The sequence below is a fragment of the Mobula birostris genome, chromosome 5 (genome assembly GCF_030028105.1).
Source record: "Mobula birostris isolate sMobBir1 chromosome 5, sMobBir1.hap1, whole genome shotgun sequence".
Taxonomy (NCBI): Eukaryota; Metazoa; Chordata; class Chondrichthyes; order Myliobatiformes; family Myliobatidae; genus Mobula; species Mobula birostris.
In genome coordinates, this window is record NC_092374.1 from 188914370 (window position 1) to 188933162 (window position 18793).

The 18793-nt window shown below is 45.4% G+C and overlaps 1 protein-coding gene across 1 annotated transcript; it reads right to left on the bottom strand.

The window, feature by feature from the left end:
* Positions 1–1227: 1227 nt before the first annotated feature.
* Positions 1228–14605, bottom strand: LOC140198443 (zinc-binding protein A33-like). Its single transcript, XM_072259530.1, has 6 exons — positions 14204–14605; positions 13261–13356; positions 10961–11194; positions 9342–9364; positions 6310–6428; positions 1228–3154 (listed from the first exon to the last, which is right to left on the bottom strand). The coding sequence occupies exons 1-6, from the start codon at positions 14603–14605 to the stop codon at positions 2628–2630; spliced, it is 1401 nt and encodes a 466-aa protein (XP_072115631.1). The 3' UTR covers positions 1228–2627.
* Between the last annotated feature and the right edge of the window lie 4188 nt (positions 14606–18793).

Consider the following 18793-nt stretch of genomic DNA (forward strand, 5'->3'; position numbering starts at 1 on the left):
TGCAGGTGGACAATAAGGTACAAGATCATGACAATTGTCTCAGGGTAGACAACCTGTCACAAACCAGGCTCCACAATAGGAGGACTGCCTGACCCCACCCCGGCATCAGATGTTGGTGTTTCTGTCTGCCCTTTGTGCCGTGTGGAACAACCAAAGGAACTCTAAGTGAGTCCCAGGCCAGCCAGCCAGGATTGTCACTCGAGCGGAGAGAAGTCTGTGATTGTTGGTGGTGCCCAGAGATTGGTGCTTGCAGACCTGTGTGGGGTTGGGCATTGACATTGATGTTCTCCTCTCGTAGGATTAATGAGAGGTTGGGAAGGAAAACCAGAGTGCAGGTGTCTGAAGATATCAGCGAGTTGTTGGACAGGAAGAGATTACAAGATAGTGAGGAAGTGATGTTGTGGGAGGGATTTGAAAAGAAGAGGTTGGTGAAACATTTCCAGTCTAGGGGGGCAGTGTAGCTTGGTGAGAGTGGAGATGACAACACTGTTGTTGTGGGGATGGTCATCCCATAACTCTGGAGTTAGAGGTGTTGTCACTGAGATGAGACACAGGAGGAGTCTTGGCAGGAATATCACAAACAAGGAATGTATGTGGTGGGGGTTGGGGTAAGAAGACATTGAACTCTGTAGATTTAGCCTCTCCTTTAAAAGTCTTCAGACCCCCACCCCACCTGTTTTACAGGCTCCACACCTTCAGGTACATTATCTGTGCAATACAGTGTTCATCAGCTCATTATCTTCTCCATGCATCCACTGACATCTGGAGAGTTTCATATTGGGATTGGAATTCTGGAGATACTGGGAATTAGGGAGTATCTTCTCAACATCCACTGTCCAATTGCCCAATTTCTGATCTGTACACAGTGAACACTCCCCATCCTCAGCTCTAACATGATAGGTACATTGGGAAAGTTACCTGTACTGTGGAGGGGTAAGGCAGCCTGGTGAGGGTATTAGAAACACAGACTGCAAAACAGTTATTGGGAAATCTTTGGGTGCAGTGAGGCAGGGGAAGGGGTAGTGGTGAATAATTCAAATGTGATAGAGAAAATGATCTAGAAAAATGATACTGGAAAGGTGTTTTCATTGATGGGGAAATCAAGAAGGGAGAAATCCCTCTCGCTGGAGCAGGCCAGCAACTTCAAATTCCTGTGCTAACATAGATGACTTATTCTAGGCTCAGAACATAAATACAATCACAAGGAAGGTGTGTCAGTGTCTTTACTTTATTAGGAGGTTCAGATTGTCATGAAACAGTTTAACAAACTTCTACATATGTCCGGCTGAGCGTATCCTGTGGTTGCATTATGGTCTGGTACAGCAATTCAAACATGCAGGAATGTTGGAAGCTGCAGAGTACTGGACCCTGTCCAATACATCACTGACACACCCCACCCCACTTTGGTCGTACTTACATGAGACACTGCCTCAAGGCGGCAAAATCTGTCACTGACGATCCTGACTGTCCAAGTCATCTTCTTGCACCTACCATCAGACAGGAGGTACAGAGACCTGAAGTCCCACACCACCAGGTACAAGAACAGTTACTTTTCTTCAACCAGTCAGGTGTTAAAACAACCTGCACAACACTAATCACTCCAGATTAGCAAAACCTGAACCGTTCGATCAATTTGCACCAAAATGGACTTTGTTTTTCTTGTCCTCATATTGTGTTCCTCCTGTAAATACTGTGAATAATTTATGCTTGATTAGTTTCCCTTGTGAAAGCTGTTTCTATGATTGCAAGTGCCTGTGTTGCTGCCACGGGTTTTTCATTGCAGCTGTGCAGACATGTACTTGTGTACGTGACAATAAACTTGACTTTGACTTTGACAAATGTAGACCTCATCCTGGGACTGCATTCCCAGTACATTTCATCACACAAAACGTCCTGGATGTGTGGAACACTCTGAAAGGTGCTGAGGTCATCATAGAAGACTATGGACACATTCAAGCCCTTTTCACAGACTTTCTGAGTTCCACTTTGGTTTCACTGGGCTTTAAGGATCTCTGCTCAATTTGACCAGACTCCCTGTCTTTCAGTGACACTAGGGAGAGAAGTTAACGATCGAGGGCTTGTCTCTTTCAGAATGAGGCAGCAATCTCCCCAAAAGCTGAGAGGGAACAGCTTCCCTGTCCTTGCTCTAGCTATGAGCCCGAACCTCCATCTCCCATTTTGTTCCCATTCCGTTCACTGTTTCCCCAACGTAACCAGCTCAGACACACTGTCAGTTCACTCTGCAGGTTAAGTGTTTATTACACAAGAGAATATCTGCACATATTCACACTGATTGCTAGAATCAGATATCACAATTCCAGAGAACAGTCCACTTCCAACACAATGTGCACCTGAACTGCTGTCAGTAGGAGACAGTGTGAGAGAGCAGGGAAGGAGACAAAGAGTCAAATTTACAGATTAGACATCAATATAAACATCCTCACCTGTCAGTAGCAATGGCAGAGAATCAGTTCTCACATGCTGGTCTGGACCTGAAACATTAACTATGTTTCCCCCACTGCTGAGTGCTCTGGCTTTTTCTGGTTGTATTTCAGAGAATCGGTGCAGTGAGATCTGCTCAGTGGGTCCAGAGAAGTCTGAGACCTCAGAGAACATGTCCCACTGTGTTAAGTGGTGCGCAGTGTGAGTGGTTCAGAGTTTTTGCCTGATTTGTTATTACATGGATTTAAGATGAGATAAAGTTTCTCAGTGAAACTGTCTGTGTAAGTGTGGATGTGACACAAATTGTCAGCATTGTAAAATGACACTTGGCCCCGCTCGTAATCCAGGTAAACACCCAGTTTTTGAAGTTTTATTTCCAGATGGGAGATAACATTTGGTATCTTCACTGCATTAGAAGAGACACCAATAACCCACTGTCCCTGTTCCAGTGTGTTGGAGATATCTCCATTCCTGTTTAGAGACTCTGTGCGGACACCCACAACCCAGCTATACTTATTTCCAACACACACCTCCCAATAGTGCCTCACAGATGTGAAACTCTGTGAACTCAGAACACAAAAATCTTCTACAAATCTTCTCGGGTGATCCTGATGATTTTGTTTGGTGGTCAAGTACTGCACAATCATCAGGTCCTGAGAGGGGACGAGCTCATTGTGAGCTGTATCCAGGTCCAGTGTTAGCCGCTCTGGCACTGAAACAAAACAGTTACTGTGAGAAAACTAAATGGAACCTTCCAGCTAGGATGACACTTCACCTGTAAGTCTGTTGGGTTTATATACCGTGTCCAGTGCTCCCCATGTGGTCTCCTGTATATCGGTGGCCTCCTATATACCAACATAGATTGGGAGACCATTACACTGAGCACTTAGACTCCATCCGCCAGACAAAGTGGGATCACCCAGTGGTTCTCCCTCGACTGTCTCGATGAGACCACACTCTGGTTGGAGGAACAACACCTTATATTCAGTCTGGGTAGTCTCCAACCTGATGGCATGAACATTGATTTCTCAAACTTCCAGTAATGTAACCCAACCCTCTCCTTCACCATTCCCCATCCCCTTTTCCCCCTCTCAACTTATATCCTTGCCTGCCCATCACCCCTCTCTGGTGCTCTTCCCACTATTCTTTCTTCCATGCCCTTCTGTCCTCTCTTATCGGTCATCCTTCCCCAGCCCGGTATCTCTTTCACCAATCAACTTCCCAGCTATTTAATTCATCCCTCCCTCTCTAGGTTTCACCTATCACCTTGTGTTTCTCTCTCCCCTCCCCCACCATTTAAATCTACTCCTCGTCTATTTTTTCTCCAGTCCTGCCGAAGGGTTTCAGCCCGAAATGTCAACTGTACTTTTTTTCCATAGATGCTGCCTGGCCTGTTGAGTTCCTCCAGCATTTTGTGTGTGTTTCTTGGAACTGCCAGGATCTGAGCTGACAGGGATGACCATCGTCTCCTCCCTCAGCCCAGGAAGTGTGGAGCCCCTGGAGGAGATTTCAATCCCCACTGCTCCCTCCGTCCAATTTAACACCGTACAACGTCACAGCGATTTATTTTTTACAGGGTAGTTCAATCCCCTTCCTCTGCCCAGCTGACTGTATTCTATGATGTTTTATGTGGTTGCAGGGCTCTTTTTAAAAGCTAAACAGGACAAGCCATGACAGCTGCATTCCCAGTGACACAGCAGCCCATGAGGGGCCAGGGCCCAGTGGAATTTTATTATTTAAACTGCAGATGCTGGAGATGTGAACCCAAAACAGAAATGTATCAGTACAGGCAGCGTTTCCCATGGTAGGGCGATCAAAAACAAGAGGGTGGAGGTTTAAGGGGAGAGGAAGGAGATTTAAAGGTGATATGTGGGGTAAGTGCTTTACACAGAGAGTGCTTGCTATCTGGAACGTTCTCCCAGAGGAAGTGGTGGGATCAGATACAATTGCCAGGTTTAAGAGACATTTAGACAGACATGTGAATAGGCCAGGCACAGAGTGATATGAGCCAAATGTAGGCACGTGGGATTAGTGTACATTAGATGGCCAGAGTGGACTGAAGTCTTGCTTCTGTACAGTAGAACTCTACAACTCTGTGAATAACCAGGACTGGGAAAAAAAAATCGAAAAATGCAGATGCTGGAAATTTGAAATAAGAACAGAGAATTCTGGAATAATCAGATCAGGTTGGAATTGTGAAAGGAGTGTGGAAAAACTGTGAATTGATGTTTAAGGTTGTAACAATGATCTATACTTACAAGTTGATTTGTGGCAAATTCAGCACCAGATATCAGAGGGTATAACTACTTGAAACTACAGGTCAGTGTCAGAATAAAGGGCAAAACCTTCGGATTTGAGAGGAGGAGAAATTTCTTCTCTCGGAGGGAGTTGAACCTCAGGAATTCTCTTTTCGCAGAAGCCAATTCTGTTTAAGTCACAGAATTTATGAAGGATGGAGGTGGATCAATCAATAGGTATGAAATGTATCGGGGGTAATCTGAGAGATGAGGGATGGTGGAACAGACCTGATGGGCCGAGTGGCCTTATTCTGCTCCTATGTCTTATGGTCTATTAGGAGAGAGCAGGACCAAGGTATTGAGACTGATGATCATCCATGATTGTGTGTGTGGATCAGTGACGATGTTTGCATGCTCCTGTGTTGGCTGATAAATGTGATGGATGTGCTGAGTTGGGCTTCAAATGTCCTGAAGGTTTCCACTGGGCTGCACAACAAGGGACAACCTGGAGAGTATCCTTGGAAACACTGGCTGGGAGATGCAATGGGTTCACCTGTAAGCTGCCTCTTTGGAGGCAAAACTTTGAGTAATATGTATTGTCAAAGGTGAGTTAACCCTAAGCTGAGCGTTCCAATCCATGAATCAGTGATGGAGGGAACTGAAGGTGCCTCAACTAGGGATGAGGTAGGGAAGGGTGTTGGGGAGGTTCTGGATGCATTACAAGACAGTGCATATGTCAGGTTGTGTGTGTCAGAAGCAGAAATGTTGCACACACTGAACACATGGCTGATAATCAGAATCAGAATCCTTTAATATCGCCAAATATGTGGACACATACAGGGAATTTGATGCTGGTTTCCCTGAGCTCTCGCTGTACAGAATTGAAAATCAAACAAAACAATAATGCAAATAGTCGTGAACTATATACAATGAGGTATACCTGTGTATGTACAGGTGGACTTGGTTTATAATAGACTAAAATTCAAGTGTTCATAAGACTGATGGCATACGGAAAGAAACTGTTCTTGTACCTATTTGTCCTGGCACACGGTCACCTAAAGCGCCTACCAGAAGGAAGGAGTTGGAACAGGTGATGTCCAGGGTGTGATGGGTCTACAATGATGCTGCTTGCTCGCTTCCTGACTCTAGATGCACATAAGTCCTGGATCGAGGGCAGCTTCACACCAATAATCCTTTCCTCAGCCCTGGCGGTTCTTTGGAGTCTATTCTTGTCTTGTTTGGTAGCTGATCCAAACCAGACAGTGATGGACGAACAGAGAACAGACTGGATTATTCCTGAATAGAATTGAATCAGCAGCTCCTGAGGCAGGTTGTACTTCCTGAGTTGACGTAGGAAATACAACCTTTACTGAGCCTTTTTGATAAGAGTGTCCATGTTGGGTGTCCACTTCAGGTCCTGGGAGATTTTGACACCCAGAAACCTGAAGGTCTCCACAGTAGACACAATACTGTTGAGTATAGTGAGTGGGGGGAGTATTGGGGGCTCCTCCTGAAGTCATAAGGAGTGGTAACTAATAAATGCAGAGGCTGGCATCTGGAGTTTCTAGAATTACAGTAGAGAAGGTGGGGCAGTGGGGAGAAGGGGAATTACAGAGAAAGAGAAAGATACCTGGTGAAACCACGGCTCTCATTTCCTTCCACACTTTGAGAGATCTCAATCTTCCTTCAGCCACATCCTCAGGAAGATCGACAGACACCACTCCAGGACTGGAAACTGGCAACTCACACCTACAAGGTCAGGGACAGGAATTAGTGACACACATTACCAAAGACTCTGTCCGCACTTCTCACTGCCTCAGTAAAGCAGCCAACATCATCAAAAACTCCACCCACCCTGTACAGTCTCTCTTCTCCACACCCCTCCCATCAGAGAGAAGGTACAAAATCATCAAAATCACCAGGCTCAGGGAGAGTTTCTATCCTGCTGTTGTAAGACTATTCAACAGCCCCATTGTATGATATAATGGACTGAAGACCTCACCATCCATCTACCACGTCACGGCCTTGCAGCTTATTGTCTGCCTGCACTGCACTCTCTCTGTAAATGTAACACTTCATTCTGCACTCTTTTGCTGTTTTCCATTGTAATACAATACTGTGCAAAACTTTAAGGCACATTTATACAGCTAGAGTCCCTAAGATATTTGCACAGTACTGTAGTAATTTTCTGTATTGCACTGTACTGCTGCCGCAAAGGAAAAACATAACAAATTTCTGGGCATATCTGAGTGATGATAAACCCGATCCTGGTATGGGTTTCTATTGTTGACTGAGAGTGGGAAGGGGACAGGGAGAGGGGAATCCTGGTTGGGACAAGGGGAAAGGAGAGGAGATGGAGCAGGACGCACCAGAGAGACATTCTGTAACGATCAATCAAGGAATTGTTTGAAATCAAATGACTTTGCTTGGTGTCTCAGGGCTGGGTACATCTGCACCTGTGTCACCATCCCTCAGCACTCCTCCTGTCTCACCTGTGCCACACACTTCCCATGACTCTCCATTCTCTCCACTCCCAACACTCTTTGCTCCCACCACACTTACAAACTCGCTCTCCACTCCATGTTAACATAATACTGTGTACAATGCTCTTTTGAGTAGAAAATAAATTTTTAGTTGACCTTTCTTGGGGGAGAAAAAAAACAGTTAAGCTTAGCTTACTGTTCTTGAAATTACTCTTCCTTTCTCTTGCATAAATTTTAAACAACTCATAAGGCAATCATAATAAATGTCTCAGTTCTGGGTCGAACTTGATATCAGCACACATGGATTTCACCTTCAACTAAAATGAGACAAACTCTATCCTTACTCGTGATGCTTGTTAAACAAGAAAAAGCTTGCTGACACATGTAAGAAGTTGAAAACTGCAACAAAATATTCATTGCATTCCAATGAATGGCTTGAAACTTTTCTTTCACAGAAATCCAGAACTTGTCCCGGGGCAGGTCAGTAAATCTCATCTTGAGTGCACGATCAGACTGCATCTCACAAAGTTCTTCCTCTTCTCTCAAAGTCAAGTTCTCAGGCTGAGCAGAAGATTCAGGGAAACGGTCCCTCACCTAGTCATGCACTTGTGTTGAAAGGGAGGAAAAATACTCTTCAATTTTGTTCTGCAGTTATTCCAGGTGGTTTTCAAAAAGACTCGTGACTTTCTGATATCCTTCCTCACACTCAAGCACAAGCAGCTGTGGAAACATTTCAAGGTTTTTGCAACATGATTTTTCCAAAGATTCAGTTTCCTTTTAAATCTAAGATTCTTGTCACTTGAAGTCTCCAGTGCTTTGCAGAGACTTGTTTAACTGGTTCATACGATGAAGAATTTCTGTTAGTAGGCTAGTTTATGCAGCAGTTCTTCATCTTCAAAGCACTCGGCAAAATCTGGCCTATTATTTTCTTGAAATCACTCCTGCAATTCAGCTTTCAGCTTAAACACCCTGTTGAGAACTTCCTCTGTGAAGCCACTGGATTTCCACATGTAACAGGAGACTGGTTTGCTCTTTGTTGAGGTTTTCACACAGTTTTTCAAACATTCTTGAGTGCACTGGTCTTAAAGCTACTAAATAAGTTGCTTCCTGTATTATTTTACTGACTAAGACTTTATATTCAAAAGCTGGAATCTCTTTGATTTCAATAGTCATTTAAGATAATCAGCACTTTTATGTTTCATACAGTTGTGATTTGTCATTAACTGTCTTTTCAATTTTGCTGGAGCCATTGCTACATTTGTAAGTTGTTTGCCCAGACTAGGCACAATGGAATCGGACAACTTGGATCACCAGTCCGTGTAAAACCCATTGATAGGTAGTTTGAATGTAAAGATGGACCTTTATTTGTGTCCATTGTTGCACTAGTGCAGTGAAATGACTCAGAAGATTGAAATTCTTCACCATTAACCCTATCAGGATTGTCCGTAGGCCTAGGCTAGAATCCTCCTCTTCCATCTCATACCTCCTCTTCAAAAATCACCACACTGGGCCATCTATAGAATGAAAATTTCCGTCCAATTTTCTACTACACTGGTAATTTGGTTGCTCCCGTCAGTCAGTCAGTTGTGTGTCAAGGGAAGTTGAGGGAGGTAACTCTGGAGGGAGAGGCTGGCGTCACGGCCCAAGTTGGGCGTCTCTATTCAATACTTGGAAAATGCACTTCACATTCAACAGACTACCAGCCTCCCCTCTGAAATACAACGCTCACCAGTAATCAGCCTACCATACTACCATCCATGCACTGCAATGCTCACCAATTATTAGCCTACCGTCCTCCCCTCCATGTAATACAGTGCTCACCAATTATCAAACTAACATCTTACCCTCTGTGTAATACAGTGCTCACCAGTTACAAATGACCTCCCCTACCTCATGTTAAAAACTGAGAATGCACTCAAGCAAATAAAAATGGCCATGCAGTGCATTCCCATACTGGGCTGGGAGACCTCTAACGAGATTGCTAACCAGTCTGCTCAGTCACTGCCCACCACTGTGAGTGCTCGCATCACACGTTGTACTTAGTTCAAAAAAACAGAGTTTTTTTTTAGATGATCTCTTGTGGAACCCCTAGCAACCTCTCATGGAACCCCGGTCAAGAAACTGTGCATTAGAGACACAACAGCACCCGATGTCAGAACTTCAGCTAAAATTTACTCACCTCTTCAAAAGGGCTTGAATATCCTGAGGGGAAAGAGAGAGAATAGGATTGAGTGAAACTGCAGTTGAAACTCTCTGGAAGGGTTGGAGTATGAAGGCTAGACACTCAACTAGAGGAAAGACTTAGGAACTAATTTGATTGTTTTCCACAGCAAAACCCTTCACTTCTCTACATCTCCCAATACTTGCTTCTCTTCTCAAAAATGCAACTGTTTGAACACCTACTTCCCTTCAATTATTCAGTTGAAATCAGCAAAACCCAAATCACAACAGTTTATCATCACTGTGACCACTTTGATCCCTTGCACTAAAATGAACTTTGTTTTAATTATATTCTTCGCCACTTTCTAGGATCAGAAAATGCTGCAGAAGGTTGCAAACTCAGTCAGTTCTATCATGGGAACTTGCCTCCCCAGTATTGAGGACTTCTTTAAAAGGCAATGTATCAAAAAGATGGCATCCATTTTTTAAACAAAACAAAACACTGGAGGGTGGAGTGTCTCTGTCAGTGAGGCATCACTCCAGCTCTCTCTCTCTCTCTCTCTCTCGTGGTTGTGATGCAGTGATGCACCACACTGGGGAATGGGGACTAGCACAGGGTCTGTGGTTGGGTGGGAGTGCAGAGTGGTGAGGGACTGGGACCAGGCCTGGAATGGGACAACTGGGGACAAATGCGGGAGGTTGAAAGGCAGGGTAGTGGGATGCAGTGGAGGGGAAAGAAGGGGCAGAGGGTGTATTAGGGAAGAGCGAAGCACAGAGAGGGGGAAGAGAAAGGGACAGGGGAGGATGGGGAGGGGAAGGGAGATGAGGGAAGGAGGAGAAAGGTGGATGATGTGAGACTGCATTGGTGGTGATATGATCAGAAGCAGCCGGGCAAATACAGAGTTGGTTGTTACACAAGGGAGAGGTAGGTGGGACCGGTTTTGGGAAAGGAGTATTTGGAGGAATGACATCATCTGTGCTTGTGCAGACACAGGAAACACGGGGTTGCCATTGTGATTCAGGACAGCCCATTCCTGGCCCCATTTCCACACACTTATTTAGACATACAGTGTGGAACAGGATGTTCCAGCCTGATGGGCCGCCCCACTGAGCAACCCAACAACTTTAACCCAGCCTAAACTAGCTCACTAACTGGTATGTCTTTGGACTGTCAGAGGAAACCCACATGCACATGGGAAGGATTACAGACTTTCTTTCTTACAGAGGACACTGGAACTCAACTCTGAACTCCAACACCTTGAGACGTAATAGCGCCACAGTCATCGCTATGCTACCATGCCACCCCACCTCCCATGGTATTTATCTGGGCTCAATCAATCCTCACCCCCATGGTGCTGACAGCACCTCCTGGTGATAATTCAAGCAATTGCTCTGGGATTTCCACACTCGGAGGATGATCTCCATTCCAGCAATCACACAGGGGTCAAACCCAGGGCCAGGATGGCAAGGGCAGGGTGTGAACCCACTGCTGGTTAGTCTCTGAATGTTTCTCAGTTTCTATTGAACTGACGGCACCCGGGAAACCAGTTGTAACCCTAGTTGCCCATATAATTAAATTCACTCACAGGTATTTAAGACAGTTTGGATCCCCAGACAAGAAAGTGACACATCCTGTACCTTGAGGAGCCCATGGGGATCGTCAATTTCCAATCTCACTTTTACACCTTGTATCACTGCTTCAAGGGAAGAGATTTCATCGATGGCTTTCTTTAAGTTGTTTTCCAGTTGTGTTAGGATTTTGTCCGCTTCTCTCTGCAGCTCTGCTTCCATCTGCTGCTGCCTCTCACGCAGGAACTGGTGCATCTTCTCAAATACAGCCCTGGTCTCACAGCTCCGTCCATCAACCTGGTCCTGGATCAGAGTGAGGTTAGCAGAGAGTCACTGGCCATACATAATTCATCTATTTCAATGTTTGATTTTCCAAATAACAAATTTGGTGCTGCTTGGAGTGGTTATTTACACTGGGGTCAGGGTTGCTTTACTTTTTTAGAAGTAAAAAATGGGCGCTGATTGGAGTGAGGTCAGAGTAAACAATCATAGACAGAATAATTGACCAAAATCCAATCCCATGTATCTGACTGGATCTCTGGGATTGATCTCCATTCTGGAATCGAAGAGAGAACAACATGCAGTGACGAGGACAGTTCAAGTTGTCCTTTGGGACTTCAGTAAAGTGACAAGATTCCACATGGGAGGATGCTTGGAAAGGTTACACCGTAGGATCTGGGGTGAGGTGGCAAATTGTATCTATATACTTGGCTTGGCAATATGAAGCAGATTGTTTTATTTTAGTGATTAGAAATTTGTGACCTGTGATGCGTCACAAATATCACCGATGGGAGTCCTACTGTTTTGTTCTCCAGATCACTTTGGATAGGAGTGTACAAGTTATGATTTGTAACTTTCCAGTTACATGAAAATACTTGTGTTGATAGAGTGGAGAACAGTGATAGCCTACAGGATGACATTGATCTGTTGGAAAATGAGGCAAAGCAGTGGCAATGGAATTTAATCTTTGGAAGTGTGAGGTGATGCACATGTGGTGGACTAATAAAGAGTTGGATATAGACAATAAAAGGCAACGACTTAGTCACATTCAAAATAATGGAGGAACTCAGAAGATCAGTCAGCATCTATAGAGGCAAAAGAATAGTCAAGGTTTCAGGTTGAGTCTCTTTATCATGACTGGGATATCCAGGGGTGAGGTACAGACTGGAATCTAATCAGTAGGTTCAGGGTGGTCTACATATAGAATAGTGGATCGCTGGACTATGTTGCAGACTGGGATCTAATCAATGGGTGCAGAGTGTTTTTTTTTAATTTTAAATAATGGATGCACAGGAGTGAGTTACAGGCTAGGATATAATCAAGGGATTCAGCTGGTATCCATACCAATCTGTCATGGTGAGCGCTGGTAATGACTGAACCCAGGTCCGGAGGAACGACAGAGTCCCATGTAGAGAATGAATACAGAGTTAATACATTGGATTTCCAAAAGTGGCTCAAATGAATGACACCCTGAGACAAAATGTTCTCAAAACTCGACCCACTTAAATAATCACAGAATGCAGAAAGGCTTTGCCAGTCAAAATCAATTTGTGAAGATTAAACTGAAAATACCAGGGATTATTGACTCACGTCAAGACAACAATTCAAAAAGGGTCTCGGCCAGAAACGTCGACTGTACTTCTTCCCATAAATGCTACCTGGCCTGCTGTGTTCCACCAGCATTTTGTGTGTGTTGCTTGAATTTCCAGCATCTGCAGATTTCCTCGTGTTTGCGTTTTTAAATTCACAATTTCAGCTGCTCGTTGTAACCTTCGGCGCACAGTGCCCTCTGACTCCCCCCACAGGCCAGACGAGCTCATTACATACAATGCTCAATATCTGGGAGCAAGAAAAGAGCTGGAGTCTGATAAAGAGGTTACGTGGTTTATATGTAAAATACTGGATACCCAGATGCTTCAGATTCCAGCATCTATAGTCTCTCGCATCTCCAAAGTGTACCCAGGGGTTGGGTGAGCAGTAAGGTATGTTTAGATGGAGGCAGGGATCAAGTAACAGTGGACATTTCACAACTTCTCATGTCAAATGATAAGGTCAGATGATGAAAATAGTCCACACATTCCTTTCATTGTAGTTATTATTTACAGTCAGCTGCTTATATTTTGCTGTGGGACAGCATCGTACAGCTGGAAGGGGCCTGTCACTATCAGTCTCTTTATTTATTTATTGAAATACAGCATCGAAAAAGTCCTTCGAGCCATGACGCTCAGCAACCCCGATTAACCCTAACCTAATCAGCAATTTACAATCACCAATTAGATTACCAATTGAAACGTCTTGTCTTTGGACTGTGGGAGGAAATTGGACACTCAGCCCAGGGAGCCAACCACAATCACCGAACGTTTCCTTACCTTCAGCTGCCGGATCGCAGTCTCCCCTTCCTGATTACTCCGAACACTCTGATTCATTTGCTCTTGCAGAAGCTTCAGTGATTCTTCCAACTTTTCCTGAAAATCAGAAGATACAGAAGATCTGAGAAAGGAGCCTGCCGAAGCTGCTGACCGAAGTGGGGAGGCGGGCAGAGGACTGGGGGGTAATCCCTGAACCCCTGGGAGAAATAGAATCATTCTCTCAAACCTTCCCACCAGTCATGGTCACCTCCCCTTCACCCTTCATCTCCCAGTCCCTCTCTCTCATTCCCTTCCTCAATATTGTCCATATCCCACTCTGCCCCTCCCCCACCATGCTGCATTTTCCCCATTCTCCCCACCTCCCTCCTATTGGATCGTCTCCAATCTGATTCAGTTGAGGTGAGTGAAGTTATCCACACTGCTTCAGGAGCCTGACTGACCTGGTGACTAGTACCTCTCGTACCTCCTTCCCAATGGCAGCAGCCAGAGAGCATGGTCTGGGTGAGAACCCATCTCCCCTCCCTTGCAGCCTCTCAGCTGTCAGACATCCCTCAACTACACTCCTCTTCCCGCCTCTCACCCCCTCCCCATTCCTTCCTTTACACTTGACCTTTTCTTCATTCCCTTTCTCTTGCCATATTCTCCGATTTTCTTCCCGTTCAAAACGTCTTTTCCTTCGTTCTCAAACATCTCTCTTATCCACCGCCCAACGTTGTTAGTCCAACTCCGTCATGCCCTGGAATCGTCCTGTTTCTAAACAGGACAATCCCGTATCTCCTGCTCAGTCCCTATCGTTTTCCTTCCTCCCCGACCTTCGTCGCCCTCTCTCTGCGCTCTCCACCCCTCAAAGTTTCCCTTCTCCGTCTCCCTGTACTTTCAGCACTTACCCACCCGCCCCTCTCCCCGACCGCACGGCGGTGAGTTCAGGCGGGCGATCTCGCACTTTGTTCGTCTGGGCTGCCTCCTTTATCGGGATGACATTGTGCATCTTGTGCTGCGCAGGCAGGCCACACACCACGCAGATCATCTCCTGTTCCTCCTGGCAGAACAGTTTCAGCTTCTCGTCGTGCTCCCGGCAGACAAACTCCTCCTTCTGCTCGACCGCCCCCACCCTCAGCTGCCTGACCTGCTCCGCGATGTTGCTCAGGATGTGAGCGGGCGTGGTGTTCCTCTGGGCGAACACCTGCCGGCACTGAAGGCAGGAGACATCCCCCGAGACCCTCTCCCAAACCTGAGAGATGCACATTGCGCAAAAGTGATGTCCGCACCCCAGAGAGACCGGATCGGTGAACACCTCCAGACAAACGGGACACGTTAGTTCCTGGTCGAAGATTGCAAAAGCCATCTTGGTCCTCTCTTCCCTACTCGGAACTTTCTTTTTCAATCTGAATAAGCACTTCCTAAGGCTGCAGACGTGGAATTGCTATTTTATATTGCCACAAGTCCCGAGCCTGTCTTGCAGACTCTTCACACAGATCAGACCATTTCACCGCGTATAGAGGTAGAACAGTAACAGTCATAGTCATAGTCATACTTTATTGATCCCGGGTGAAATTGGTTTTCGTTACAGTTGCACCATAAATAATTTAATAGTAATAAAACCATAAATAATTAAATAGTAATGTGTAAATTATGCCAGGAAATAAGTCCAGGACCAGCCTATTGGCTCAAGGTGTCTGACCCTCCAAGGGAGGAGTTGTAAAGTTTGATGGCCACAGGCAGGAATGACTTCCTATGACGCTCTGTGTTGCATCTTGGTGGAATGAGTCTCTGGCTGAATGTACTCCTGTGTCCAACCAGTACATTATGTAGTGGATGGGAGACATTGTCCAACATGGCATGCAACTTGGACAGCATCTTCTTTTCAGACACGACTGTCAGAGAGCCCAGTTCCATCCCCACAACATCACTGGCCTTACGAATGAGTTTGTTGATTCTGTTGGTGTCTGTTACCCTCAGCCTGCTGCCCCAGCACACAACAGCAAACATGATCGCACTGGCCACCACAGACTCGTAGAACATCCTCAGCATCATCCAGCAGATGTTAAAGGACCTCAGTCTCCTCAGGAAATAGAGATGGCTCTGACCCTTCTTGTAGACAGCCTCAGTGTTCTTTGACCAGTCCAGTTTATTGTCAATTCGTATCCCCAGGTATTTGTAATCCACCACCATGTCCACACTGACCCCCTGGATGGAAACAGGGATCACCGGAACCTTAGCTCTCCTCAGGTCTACCACCAGCTCCTTAGTCTTCTTCACATTAAGCTGCAGATAATTCTACTCACACCATGTGACAAAGTTTCCTACCGTAGCCCTGTACTCAGCCTCATCTCCCTTGCTGATACATCCAACTATGGCAGAGTCATCAGAAAACTTCTGAAGATGGCAAGACTCTGTGAAGCAGTTGAAGTCCGAGGTGTAAGTGGTGAAGAGAAAGGGAAACAAGACAGTCCCCTGTGGTGCCCCAGTGCTGCTGATCACTCTGTCGGACACACAGTGTTGCAAGCACACGTACTGTGGTCTGCCAGCCAGGTAATCAAGAATCCATGACACCAGGAAAGCATCCACCTGCATCGCTGTCAGCTTCTCCCCCAGCAGAGCAGGGCGGATGGTGTTGAACGCACTGGAGAAGTCAAAAAACATGACCCTCACAGTGCTCGCTGGCTTGTCCAGGTGGGCGTAGACACAGCTCAGCAGGTAGACGAATGCAGAATAAAGTGTAACAGCTGCAGAGAAAGGGCAGTGCAGGTAAGCAATAAGGTGAAAAGTCATAACGCGGTAGATCGGGACTTCAAGACTCTGTACTTAAGTGTTTCTGCAGATACGCAGCAGAGAGCATGCTAACATATTGTTATCACGGAATGGTATGGAAGTGGCACTGCAGCGGGCGGAAGACTTTGTAACGGTTTGTTAAAAGTACGCATCGACAACAGCCTCCTCACCATCAATGACCTATATGCAGAAAGGTCCCAGAAAAGGGCCTGAAGTATGAAGGATTCCACCCACCGTTTGCCCCACTCCCATGAGGGAGGATGCTGCGTAGCATCCAACCAGGACCACTGGTCTCAGGAACTGTTTCTTTCCGCAATCAGTAAGGCTGATCAACACCTCCAGACATTTACCCCACATCTTCCCCCACCCCAGCACCACTACTTTATCATTTCCTCTCAGTCATCTCGTGCTCAGCGTCACTTTCAACCTTTGTGTGTGAGCTCTCTTTTGTATTTATATCTAATCTTTTTTAAAAAAATGTCTTTGTCTTATTGGGGGTGCCAGTGGTGTAGTGGTATCCGCAAAAGGACTCTGGAACAAGAGGTAACACACATAAAAGTTGCTGGTGAACGCAGCAGGCCAGGCAGCATCTCTAGGAAGAGGTGCAGTCGACGTTTCAGGCCGAGACCCTTTGTCAGGTCGTCAAGACCCTTCCTGTTGTTTCCAGAACAAGAGGTCCCGGGCTCCAATCCGGCTGAAGCCTTTCTCGCTTTCCATCCATAAGACAAACGGGACACGTTAGTTCCTGGCCGAAGATTGCAGAAGCCATCTTTGTCCACTCTCCCCTGCTACCTTGTAACACAGCCAAACGCTGAAGCAACAGCAAGGTCACCGCCCGATGCGCCAAACAGGACGCAGGGAGGAATATGACCCTTTTTCCCTTTTTATTTTTCAGTGATGCATCAAACCCAGAGTAACAATTAATCTGTTCCTCTTTACATCGGTGTACTGGAAATAACATTAAACTATCTTGAATCTTACACCTGCGAGCCCGTTAATAATTTTATAACTGGCACAGAGGCTGGTGGTACATGCTTTCAGACTTTCGTACATTCTGCTCGATGAGAGCGAGGAGTTCGCGAGACCATGCTGAAACTCAGAAGAATGAGAGAACTGAGAGCAGTATATTTTTCTTTTTTAAATTTTAATAGAATCATATTTTAACAAAATAAACTTTATTCATAATAAAATATTTACAAGATTGAACCATGCGATGAGCTTTCATTTGTTACATTTGCTGTCAATGCTTTCCGAACTGATGTCTATGAATGATATGATTCGCATTCACACTCCCCAACAGCCCTGCTGCCAGTCCTGTGGCTCTCCAGCACGGTATACTGCTACGATAATTGAAGGGCTTCCTCGACCCACGCTGCCCCTCCCTCTCCAGTATGAAAAGACCCTGACACTGTGTTCCTGTCCCACCGAACCCTCAGGGTGGCTGCAATGAGTGTCAGTGCATCCCTCAGCACGTACTCCTGCGGCCTGGAATGTGCCAGTCGACAGCATCCCTCACGGACACCTCGATGTGCTGGCAGATAAAGTGATGTAAAGGAGAGATGAGACAAAGGAATGCAAGTTATTTCCAATGGTCAGTGAGACTGGAACTAGGGGATATAGGCTCAAGATTAGGGGAAGCAAATTCATGACAGAGATAAGGAGAAGCTGATTTTCCCAGACAGTGGTGAATCTGGCATTCTTTGCCCAGGAAAGCTGTAAAGGCTACCTCATTAAATAAATATTAAGATACAGTTATAGATATTTGCATCGGAAGGGAATTAGGGTGATGGGGAAATGGCAGGTAGGGGGAGGTACAACTCCCTCATAGAAGGTCAAAGATCTCGGGAACTCTCTTCCTCAAAGGTCATAAAAGAGGAATTTTCAAAACAGTCTTAGGATGGCAGCAAAAGGCAAAAGGTTACCATGATCAGGTGGGACTGCAGAGTTGAACTGATCAGCTACGACCCTGTTGATCAAGGAACAACTTTGTTCACCAGATACATTTCCATGTATTGGGAATTTGCTGTGGTGTGTTGATCAGGATGTGACATGAAACCGAGAACAGCAACAATCTGCAATAATATAAAATTATGTAAACCATAAACTTAGAGGTGAAATACGAATAAGAAATAAAATGTTTGTAAATACACAAATGCCAGCCTGTATTTACAATGTAAACAGGATGATAAAATGTGCTTGAAAGTCTTTACAGTGCAGTGCAGTGATGGGGGTAATACACAGATGAGGTGTGGAGGCTCCGAGACTGGTTGATCAGATTAACTGTATAATGGGAGAAAAATGATTTTAATAGCACCATGGAGTTTTACAGATTTTCCTGCCCACGTGCCAATATGGCAATACAGGACTGAGTGGACAAATGGTCTAAACCTGTTCTTCTACCTCGAGCCCTCCTTGTAAAAATAACCTCCTGTCTCGGGGTAAAGCAGTTCTCCTGAATTCCTCGGCTGATTGACTGTGGGCTAATTATTTTGAGCCTGTGGTGACAGGCTTGCTGTGGTCATATTCCACACAGACACCAGGTGACAGGGTTGCAATTCCTGTTTTGACCCTGTGTGACCAGAGACAAGTCTGCAGACATGGAATTGCTGTCGGCTTCTTATTGTCACGTGTACTGAGATACAGAGAAAACCTTGTCCTGCATACTCTTCATACAGTTCACATCATTAGACAAACCCCATTTCCAGAAAAGTTGGGATATTTTCCAAAATGCAATAAAAACCAAAATCTGTGATATGTTAAT